General features: G+C 62.0%; 1 protein-coding gene across 1 annotated transcript; it reads left to right on the top strand.

Annotated features, from left to right (window-relative positions):
• Positions 1–2299: 2299 nt before the first annotated feature.
• VOLCADRAFT_49017 (uncharacterized protein) lies at positions 2300–2473 on the top strand (the record flags this gene model as incomplete). The annotated part of the gene is made up of 1 exon (XM_002955842.1): positions 2300–2473. A coding segment is annotated over one exon (174 nt), but the record flags the coding sequence as incomplete, so codon positions are not given.
• Between the last annotated feature and the right edge of the window lie 9139 nt (positions 2474–11612).

The raw sequence follows: 11612 nt of genomic DNA, 5'->3' as shown, positions 1-11612 counted from the left end.
GTGCCGTAGCTGAATCATTCTGCAGCTGCTGCGCCTGCTCTTGTGGCTCCTCCAGCTGCTGTTGCTGCACCACCTCCCGCTGCCGCTGCCAAACATAGTTTTCAGCCTGCGGCCTGTCCTGCTGCGCCTGCTGTGCAAATGGCGCCAGCGCCAGCAGGTCGGCATCATGCATGGCGTCCGTAACCTGCCGAGCCGCGCCCAACATCTCCTCCCCATGCACCTGCGCGGCAGTCTCCGAAGCAACTCCCGCTGGACCGCCGCCCTCACCGACCAGCGCTGCAGCACCCACCGCTGGCGCCCCTGCTGCTGCCTCCACCGCCAGCACCGGCAGCCGCCCGTGGCCGCTGGCTTCTATCGCCGCTGCCTCCTCCGCTGCCGGCGCTGCACTTGTGGATGACATAAAAGGAAGGATGTTACGGACCGTTCCAGGGGCAATGGATGTTCCGAAGCTGCCGGTCCCAGCGGCGGCCCCAGGCGGGGCTGCAGCGGCAGCGGTAGCAGCAGTGATGGCCCCTTCCGGAATTGTAGCTGTGAACGTGGACGGTGCCGACGGCAGCTGAGGGCCGGACCGCATTCCCGCCGCCACCGAGGGGATGCTGTTGCCAGGTGCAGGTGCGCCAGGGATGATGGCCATGCCTGCGGCCGCGGCGGTGGCGGCAACCACGACCTCAGGTGGCAAGACGCCGCCCTGTGTGCATCAGCGGCAGCCGGAGAGTTGATTTTCCTTTTTCATTGTGAGCTGAGAAAGAAAGATATGTCGGGAAGGCGGCGGCAAAATTGGACGACAGGCAGGAACGCGGTCGAGGCAAGGGGGGCTTTGTTGTTTGTACGAAAATGCCGCATTGCTCTCCAATCGCTTTTCCTGAGCAGGACCACTCTCCTCGAATCAATCAACTACTCCGCCTGTTCTGAAGCTGTCCTGAGGGGTGACACCTACATCACGCCTGCATGGCGCTTCCCCAGTGGCAGAGGCTCTCACGGCCACTCCACAGTGGTGTTTGAGTGTTGTGCTGCCTCACCTCACGTCCTCTTACACCCCCTCGCCTTCCTGCGCCTCACCACCCCTCACTACCCAGTCCCGCGTCCCCCAATATTACCTGTAACAACCCCTTCTGGCTCCGCGCAGCGCCCGCTTCATAACTCGCCATTCCATCCTCTCCCTTCTCCATCCTCTTCCTTAAACCACCTACCCATCCCCCTACCTACCCCACTACTCACCCTACCCCACTACCCACCCCACCCCGCCCGGACGGTATTCACTCCACCACACCTGCTGCAGCAACCTCAAAGGCATCGGCACCAGCACGTACGCCTCCTCCCCATCCGCCACAAACTGTTGCAATGCCCCGCTACCGCCGCCGCTGTTCCCATGGCCGCCGCCGCGGCTGCTGGCGGCCTGCTGTGTTGCCGTCGTCGCTGCCGTTGCCGCTGCAGCTGTCGCGACGGTGGGCGGCTCCCTGCTATTGCTCCTGGAAATGGAACACCGAAATGGTCCGCAGGGACCGTCCGCCGTCGCGGCAGCTGGGCGACTATCGCTCTGCTCGCTGTTGCTGGGCTCCTGCTGCTCCTCCTGCTGCTGCTCCTGCTTCTGCTGCTGCTCCTGCTGCTGCTCCTGCTGTTGCTCCTGCTGTTGCTCCTGCTGTTGCTCCTGCTGTTGCTCCTGCTCTTGCTCCTGCTCTTGCTCCTGCTGTTGCTTGCCTGTTTGATATCGCGGCAGTGGTGGAGGCAGCGGATTACAGGCAGAAAGGAGAAAGGAGAAAGGAGAAAGCAGCGCAACGCCCTTTTACAGGATGTGCGCGGGGAATCTGGGATATGTGCATCCACGGCTGCATGCAAAAGTGCCAGCAATACAGTGCAGTGCCCCCACACAAACTACCAAAACACCAGAGAAGATACGCACAGGGAGGCAGACACGTAGCACGCAAAGAAAGCCAGGTTGCGCCAGGCAACAGTGGTCAACTCATTGACAAACCCTAAGAGCCAACAGCCGAGAGCCGAGCCCTGCATATGGGTATGTCTTAATGCTCTTGCGGTGTCTGCGTCCACTAGTGCGATGGGGTGGCATCGGACGGCACAAGAAAATATAATAAACAGCGTCAACGGTTTGCGTAGGGAGGAGGCTCCAAGGTTCCAGGCTTTTAAATCTACCAGCCCCTGCAGTTGCCCACAGCCCGATGAGAGTGAGAGCAAAGTCAAGAGAACAGTCAGCGGGTTCCTTCCCTCTTCGTTACCTTGGCCAGGGGCTGCCGGGGGCTGCCGCCTTACGCCGCTGGCGGATTCCTGTCCAGGACCTCGTGCAGGGCCGCCTCTGGAGGGCGACTTGGCGCCGCCTCTGGAGGGCGACTTGGCGCCGCCTCTGGAGGGCGACTTGGCGCCGCCTCTGGAGGGCGACTTGGCGCCCCCTCTGGAGGGCGACTTGGCGCCGCCTCTGGAGGGCGACTTGGCGCCCCCTCTGGAGGGCGACTTGGCGCCGCCTCTGTGCATTCCTCCCCCCTGCACTGCCGCCCCGGACCCCGGACTGCCTCGGGAGGACCCCGGGGAGCGGGACAGCCGACAGTGTGACGGGTGATCGCGGTGGGGCAGGCCAGAAGCTTCCTCTGGCGGCCGCTTGTAGCCACCGCCACCACCACCACCATCGCCTCGGCGCCTGTGTCTAACATGCGCGAGGTCCAGATGCTCATGGCCACTCACAGGCTGCCGGTCTTGCTTGTGGCCTCGCCCTTCACGTTCTCCGTCCCGCGCCCGCGGCACCCGATTCCGCTCACGCTCGCGGTCACGGTCGCGGCCGCGGTCGCGCCCTGATGGTTCGGATTCTCGGGAGCCGCGTCCAGAAAGCGGCGGCGGTGGCGGCGGCGGCGGTGGCGTCTGCTTTGAGGACCGGTCCGCGTCGCGGCTGGGGAAGGCCGCGGTCGCGGCCATGTCGCGGTCGCGGCTCCCTGTTCCGTGGGAACGGGGATAGAGGTGATGATCTGTGGCTCGCCGTGTCATCCAATCGACTGGGGACCGGGAGCGAGACCTTGATCGGCGGCCCGCGCCACCGGCGCCGGGTCGGCGGCGAACCCAAGCGTCGGCCGTGCAGCCACCCTCCCGGCCGCCGCCGCCGCCGCCGTTATTGCCGTCACCGCCACCGCCGCTGCTGCTGCTGCTGCCGCGGTCAGCCCTACGGCGCTGCTCAGCTAGGTGGCGATCGCGGTCGCGAAATTCGCGGCTTGCCCTGTGCGGGTTGGGGCCGTGGTACCATGGTGCCGTGGGAACGGGGTTGCCTCCACGCAAGGGGGGGTTCCGACTCTAGACTCGGATCTTGGCCTTGGTCCCCGGTCCCATCTGGGTCAATGTCCACGGCATTGTCTAACGTTTCCAGTTTTCAATCCGGATATTAATCCGGATCCTGATATAGAATACAACACCGAGCGAGCGAGTGACCTTTCCTCACACATGGCTCTTTACAAGACGCAAAACGGCACACGCGAGGAAATGTTTTTTGCTTTGTTACGAAAGACAAGACACGAAGGTTTGCCGTGCGAGACGAGCCACGGAAAGGTTTCCTGTGCTCGCACCTTTGTATGAGCTCCTCCCGGTCACGGCTCCCGCTGCGGCTTCTGCTCCGTGTCCGCCGCCGCCGCGCTTGTCGTTCTCTGTCGTACCCCTCCGGTGGCTCCCGCCGCATCTCTTGACTCCACGCAAGCTCCCGATCCCCTTCCCGCTCTCGACGCCTATCTGGTTCCCTCTCCCTCTCAGCCTTCTGCTCTCGTTCCCGACTCCAACCTCGATCTCGATCCGGATTCCGATCCGGATTCCGATCCGGATTCCGATCCGGATTCCGATTCTGGCTAGGACCTTGACCGCCATTTTTGACCACCTGGCGATCTTGGCTTTTCCTGAGCCCTAAGCCGTCGTGTGACGCCATGTCCCCTCTGACGCTGACGGCCTCCCCTACGGGACAACCAACGCCGGCGCCGCCATCGCTGCCACCTTCATTCGGACGGGAGCCCGTCCGGCCACGCTCGTGCCGCCTGCCTTCCACCTGCCCAACCCCACCTCCATCCTTTCGCTGCTGCTGTAGGTCCTGTTGCTGAAGGCTACGCCGACGCAGTAGTGGAAGCGCTGGTGGCGATGGCGGTGGCGGCGGAGGCACAGACTGCTGTTGCTGTTGTTGTTGAGGTTTTTCCTCCTCCTGTCCCTCCTGTTCCTCCTCCCCTTGCCGCCTTTGCTGCTGGTCATCCTCCTTTTGAGCTCGAGACGGAGAGTACAGCCCGCCAGCGAGCCAGGGAGCCAGCGGCTCGTCAGAGGTGCCGTACAGCTCACCTGGCCTGCTGTACAACGGCACATAAGCTGGTAGTACGGCGGCTTCAGTCGCAACTGCGGTAGGCATTTTCGGCTCGGGCGCCGGATGCACCGGCAGCGGCGGCGCTAGTTTGTTTCCCTGCCGTTCTGCATGCTCCTGCAACAATCCCCTGGCCCGATGTGGCCGATTCGGCTGCGCTGGCGCGGGCCGCGGCGGCAGCTTTGCGGACAGCACTGCCGCCGCCGGGGCGCCTTCTTTGCTGCGGTCATCCGCCAAGGCTGCTGGCAGTCGCACGTGTGCGCCCAAGGGACCACCAAGACGGCCGGGCTCGGGTAGAGTGGTGGCGGCGGCTGCAGGGGCAGCAGCGACCCGCGGTAGAGGTGGCGGTGGTAGCTGTGGGGCCTGCGGAAAGGCCGGCTGACGTGCGGGTGCGGATGCGGGTGCTCTCTGCGGGCCAGCCGGCTGTGTCCAGGGGCGCTGTGTGGGTGCGCCTGGAGGAGTGATTTCCACCTGCGGGCGGGGCCCGGTAAGCCGGGCAGGCGCGGTGTGGTGTGATGTGTAATGCGGTGTGATGTGTGGTGTGATGTTGTGTGATGCGCCGGGCGAAGGTGGGATGTTCCGGCGGACTATTTTAATAGTACTGTATCGCCTAGGGCGCGGCTAAGCGCGTGTTGTTCAGCTGTTGTTGTTGTTGTTGTTGTTGTTGTTGTTGTTGCTGCTCATCGAATCTATGGAAATCTGTGGAGATTTATGGAACTGCACTCACCCAAACGCTTTGCATGGATGTTACCTGGGCCAGGAATCGGGAACGGGTGGGCAGCGGACCGAACACGGGGGGTTGTATAGTGGCGTGTTGGGGGTGCGAGGTGGGACATGTACGGAAGCGAGCATCAGCACCATCAGCACCCCATGTGGCACCCCAGTGGGGTACATTTGGATAGTAGGACTCATAACACAAGCAGGACACCAACGACCAACTGCCTACGTTTTCCAACCGCCACGATTGCCACAGTCCAAAGCGAGGCAAGGGAAACACGCGCTGACGTCATATGATGTCACCGTGGAAAGACTCTTCACACCATCCCAGCTAACCGACATACAGCCCAAGGATAGCACCGGATGGGCCAACCCGTCAAACAACGTCGCCTGAGCGCAGTACTGCACACTGCACGTCATTTTTGGGACACCACACCACACCACACGACACACCACCGCACCTTCAGCAACTTGCAGCCGTTCATCCGCAGCTGCGCCGCCAGCCGTTGCGCGTCGCCCTCCCCAGGAAACACGATAGACGCGCAGCGCTGGCCCTGCGAGTAGTCCATCGTGATGACCGGCCTGCGAGCGTGATCAAGACCAGGAACAGGATCAGGACCAGTTGGGGCCCTAGCGCATCAACACAAACAATTAGAAAGCTCCGTACGACACAGAATAGCCCTCTATGTGCTCTATGTACTGTATCAGCTGTTCATAGGCATTAAGCTGCGGAAAAAACTCCGAAGCCCTTCTTGCATCTGTTCCAGCCTTTCCGTCTTCACAAAACGGCGGATGCTTGCTACAGACCTGCTTGCCATGGGAGTGGAGTGCTGCGGGGTGGGTAAGGCGCAGTCTCAGGAGCGGCGCACGGCTAGTGGTGGACTGCCGTCCAGCGCAGACGTGCATAGCAGCAACCGGGTCTCGTAGTTGATTCAGCCGTCCAAATCAGGACTGACGACTGACGTTGTTTCGTACTACTTGTTTCATATGGTCGGACTCTTTCGAAAGAGGCAGCAGCAGAAGCAGTAGTAGTAGTGGCAGTAGCAGCCGCTGTCGCCGCCGGGGGCGCGCGGCCTCTTAGGTAGGTATCTCGCTACTGCTACTGCTACTCACCTCTGACCGCGTTCATGGACCACGCTCCTAACCAGCTCAGCCACCGTGGTCTCCGTGGGCATAGGAACACCCTGCGGTCAGCAACCGTCAAACACAATAGCACACACACACAGGCACACACGCACGCACGCACACGCACATACATACCCATGTACATACATACATACATACATACATACATACATACATACATACATACATACATACATATACACACATGTTGAACTGCAGCAGGGCAGTAAGAGCAGCAGCCTTTGGGCCATCCTAGCACTATACCGAGCATAGACACCGACCGTGCGCACACGTGTCTCTCCAAAACGTTAAGAGCGGCCAAAGCTCTCAAGCCCCAAAGAGAAGAAACGAACGTAAGTGGACACCGTAATGGAGATGCAGGCTACGCCGTTTCTTGAAACGCAAAGCACACGTCGCTCTGCCGGATAACTGCGGGATACGTAACAGGAAGCCGATGCAGCCCGGCCCGGGGCCGACGTTTTTGTAGTGCTCCTGAAACTCCCTTATAACTGGGCAGCTTTAGCTTGTCCTAAAATCTGTGCGGGCCCAAAACCCAAAACACACCCGGGTCGTTCGCCGTACCCTGCCAAACCAGATGAGCAGCCGCTCGCCTCCAAAACCCCCAGCGGCAGCACCACCGCCGCTGCCAGGAACCGCAACGCCAGCGGTGTCACCACCGCTGCCTCCATGACCTGGCATCGAAGCCAGCTGGTGCTTTGGCTGCTGCTGCTGCTGTCTTGTGTCGGATGGCGGCGGCGGTGTCCGGCGCAGCAATCCAGGCGGCGACAAAACAGCTGCCGTCGGCGCCGCCGTCCCCGTCAGAGACCTCATTGCCGCCGCATCCACCACCACCGGCCGACGAGCGGTCGGCGGTGCGCCGGCAGCACCGCCGCTAGCATCAACACCAGCAGGCGGTTTTCTGATTGTCGTTGTGGCCGATTTTAGGTCGACGAGGCTAGACAGCTGTAGTCCCCCCACTGTGCCGCTAAGTGAAAAGGCCCCAGGCCGGCGGTACGCAGCGGCGGCGGTGGTGGTGGTGGCGCTTCCAGGTCGTGTCCCCGGCGCGGTGCTGGCCGCCGCGGTGGCGGCGCCAGTGCCGCCGCCGCTGGAGGCACCGCGGCGCGCGGAGATGTCTACGATTCGGTGCAATGGGGCCTCCATAGCGGCCAAGTCAAGCTCATCTTCCTCCGGGGTCGCAGAGGCCGGCTTGGTGCCGGGTGGAGGACGAGCAGCAGCCGCTGCGACCGCAGCAGCAGCAGAACCGGCGGTGCGCTTTGCCTGTCCCCCTCCGCCGCTGCCAGACGAGCTGGGCCGCGAAGGCAGCCTGGCTGACACTTCCACGCTGCGCCAGGCCTTTGCAGTCGCGACCGCCTTGGCGGAGTCCGTATCTGCCGCATCACCCGCAGCCCCAGCTGCCGCTGCCGCCGCGGCGGCGGAACCCGTGGACGCGGATTCCGTCCTGGCCTTGCGCCTGCCCGCGGCCTCATAGCTAGCCGGCCTATCGGCCTTGGAAGGCCCTCTTCCCATCTGGTCCGCTCCGCCACCCTGGGCACCCTCTGCTTGCTTGCGCCGCTTTTGAGGCTGCTGCTCAAACTGCTCCTCCTCCTCCTCCTCTTGTTCTTGCTGCTGCTTCCGTGCCATATTGGCTTCTTCCTTCCCGGCCCCCCGTCTGCCTTCATGGTGCCACACTCCCGCAGTCTGAAGCACCTTCTCGACACGAGGCCCGAATGTGCCTTTCTCCGCCAGGTGGCTCTTCCCGAAGCAGCGCTCCCGGCACCTGCACACATGAGCACAGAAATCCGGTGAGGACCTGGATCCGCGAGAAATGCTCAGCCATGCACGAGGCGCATGCCGGCAACCATGGTTAAGGGGGAGGCATGGTAGCGTGCTTAATACAATCCAGGGCGGTAGCTACCCAGCCCTGGGCCCCCTGGCCACTTCCTCCTCACCTTGATCCATGGCTGCTGTCAAGGCGAGGAGGAAGAAACAGCTACGTTTGGAAACTGCGGGTGGGAATCATATGCGAGAAACTGGGCCCGGTAGGGTGGCCAGGCAGAACCCCTGCTGTCCAGGGTTATAAAAAACCGGACATGATACGACCATGAGCCGGCACATAATAATGATGTTGGCCCTGCGTCCAGTCCGCATGTTGCTTCCAGTTGTCACGTATGAGGACCCTCTTCTGCAACCCACGCTTCCGCGCCCCAAATTCGAAAAGAAAGCTCAAAACAAGATCGAGAAGGGTCGACTCACAGTAACACGGCGGCGCGGTGGAGTAGATCGGTGCGCGCTGCACGGTCCCGCAGCACCGCCGACATCGGGTCGCGCGCGAGTTGGCACAGGAGCTTTAGTGACCCGGAGGGCACGTCTTCCGGCGGCAGGTTCACGCCACAGTACCCGGTGATGCTGGACGGCAGCCCTGGAACTTCCCTCCAGTGCAGCACACCCGCACCAACGCCGCGGCTGCCGCCTGCAGCGCCATCTTCAGTGCCTTCTGCTGCTGTGCCTTCTGCTGCAGCACCTGCTGCTGCCCTGTCAGACTCGTTCGCATCACCGGCAGCGACGGCCTTTGCAGTGCCATCCGACCCAGTGGTTGCTGCAGCCGTCACTATATCCCAATCGCCATCACTGCCAGCTTCCCCCCCGCTGGGTCCACTCATCGCACATCCGGGCAGCAGTTGGCTGTGAACCGCTCTGTGCGCAGCTGCTCCTGGACATTCGGTGCCCGCGGCCGCCGGCTCTGAGCCACCGTCAGGTACCCGTGCGTCACTACGACCAGCTGGGCCCTCAATAGGAGAACCAAATGCCGCCGCCGCCGTTGCCCTCACGTCTGCTCTCACCACTGCCATGGAATCCGCTTTTGCTGTCCGGCCCGCTCGGCTGCCATCTGAGTCAGCATAAACAGAAACAGCAGAAACAGTAGCAGCAGCCCCAGCAGTAGCAGCAGCAGTAGCTACAGCGGATGCCGCCTCGCAATAAGAGGTCGGAACGGGAGCGAGGGATGGAGGTTCAGACACGGCCACGGCGGCAGCAGCTGCAGTAGTGGCGGAGGTTGCTGCGGCTAAGGGCACGAGGCGCCGGGCCTTCAAAGGTGATAGCCGCCACGGGTGCAATGAGCTGGACGGCGACTGCGGGCCATGCAAGCTCGATGGTTTCGGAGCGAATCCAGAACCTTTTGCCGCGGCTGCGCGTTCCGTCACCCCGTCTTCGGCTACTGCTACTGATTGCGACGATAAATTAGCGTGTCCTCGCATGCATGCTGTTCCCGCTGCGCCGGGGGGTACATCTTGATCCGTATTGGTGACATCGATGCTGTTCCTACTGCCGTCAGCCTTTCCAAGTGAATCAACTAAACCTAACTGCTCTGAAGGGCGTTGGAGAGCAGCTGCCGTTGAAGCATCCCTGGGTGTTCTTGGCCTTTCACCTGCTTCGCAGCCGGCTTCTGCTGCTGCCGCGCCCACGTCCGCTTCTTCTGCTCGCCCTCGCTCCGACCTCGTCCCTAATCCCTGTCCCTCCGCCGCCTCCCCTACTTCGCCCCCTCGCTCCCATGCTGCTGCCACAGCGGCTGCTGAGGATCCAATTCCTGCTGCTGGCTTTCCAGAGGGCGACTGTTGTGATGGTGCTGGCGACGACGGCGCAGCTGCTATGGGCGCCCCTGCTGCTTCAGACGCTGTCGCTGACGCCCGCCCTTGGCGTCCCGTGCCTTGCGTATCTATTGTTGTTGCTGCTGCAGCTGTTGTAGTTGCAGCTTGAGGCGGCGCGCGAACCTGTGCTGCTGCTACTGCCGGGTCAGGGTCGCCCTGCGGGCCAGGTGCTACTGCTTCGTCTGCCGCCGCGGCCATGCCCTGGCCTTGGTTCTCTGCTGGACTACTAGCTGCTGACCTCAATTTGGCCCACGTCCTGACAATCGTCGGGGTAATGACGATGTCGTCGTCGTCGTCGTAATCGACATCACTCTCCACCTTAACATCGTTTATCTGCTGCTGTCTATGCTGTCGGTGCTGCAGGCGCGCCTCGGTCTGCTCCTGTGGCTGCTTTCCACGCGGTTGCGGATTGGGAAGCCGATCTCCGCCGACGGTACCAGCAGCTTCATCCGCTGGGGGATCCGCAGCAGAAACAATTACAGACCGGCTCTGGGGCAGCTTGATCGTTGCGGCAGCGCCCTGCCCGGCACGTTGGCGCTTCGCAGGTCGCTCCTCCGTCGCAGCAGGCAGAGAGGCGGCTGCGTTCCATGGCGTCCGTGTGCGAGCTTCCGCGTTATCCTTCGCCGGCCCGGCTTGGTTGGGGTCCTGGTAGATGGCTGGGGAGTCCGCAGCGGCATTCGCATCTGTATTTGCAACCCTGCAAGCGCTTGCTGGGCTTCGGAGCTGCTGGCGGAGCTGCTGGCCTTTGCTCACGTGGCGGCCATGCACCAGCCTGGCCCACAGCGCTTCCTCCCCCTGCGCTTGCGTGTGATTCAGACCGCAGGCCGAACGGAGGATTATACTAAAGTTGCCCAGCAGAGGGTCCCGTGGTGGCTGTGAAGCTGTTAGCGCGCGGTGTTGCGCATGTGGGCGTGTGGGCGTGTGACGAACGCCCACCGAATCAAACACGCGGGCTTTACCAAACCCATGGTTTGCTAACGTTGCGAATTATGTGTTGTGGGCAGTAAATGTAGGGTTCATAGTTCTGGGTTACTACGTTCAGAGGAAGAGAATTCAGGATGGGCTGCAGCAACAGGTCAGGGAGGAATGCACATAACCAGGGAAAACGGAGTTGGGTCACTCCGTTTCGCTAACATCGTTCAAATCAAGGGTTAGCTGAATAGCTGCAAGCCTGGAATGACCCTCTCTTGGACATGTATTCTGCGCAGGGGCAGCGGTAACCAGCAGTACGGTCGGCTGGATGGGGGGATGCAGCCCTTCCCGTTCAGAACTCAACGCACCACCTCACGCAAACCACAGCTCGACCTTTCTGTCACTCCTTTGTAACGGCATCAGGCACGGTCCAGTGGTCCTACCTCGAATGGCAGCTCGCTCCGTGCTGCTGCTGCTTGCAAGGACCGCATCGTACTGGCCGCCGATATGCTTGCGCACTCATCAGCTGTCAAGGCGCGTGGTGGTGGCACAAAAGCGCGTTGGCGCAACTCATCCGGCCAAGTCCATTCGTCACCCAAGTCCAGAACGACAGGACCCGACGGCTGCGTGCCCAACGGTAGTTGTGTACGGTTCCTGTGCAAACGTTGACGGAGCAAGCACCGCGCCTCGTCGATCGCCTGCAACGCAGCCTGGAACAGGCGTTGAACGTTGCGGAATTGGAAAACGTCAGTGAAATGCGGAAGCCTGCGCAGTGTTGACGTGGTCCCGAGTCCAAGAAAAGGCGAGCTGACATGAGACAAGATACATTTGCAAACGGTCAGAGTTTCGCTTATGGGCTCGCACCTTGCGATTCTTTCCCCTGGCCGGCA

Source organism: Volvox carteri (genome assembly GCF_000143455.1).
Source record: "Volvox carteri f. nagariensis unplaced genomic scaffold VOLCAscaffold_55, whole genome shotgun sequence".
In the NCBI taxonomy this organism is placed as follows: domain Eukaryota; kingdom Viridiplantae; phylum Chlorophyta; class Chlorophyceae; order Chlamydomonadales; family Volvocaceae; genus Volvox; species Volvox carteri.
The sequence above is the reverse complement of the archived record's forward strand: the minus strand, read 5'-3'. Positions and strand labels throughout refer to the sequence as shown.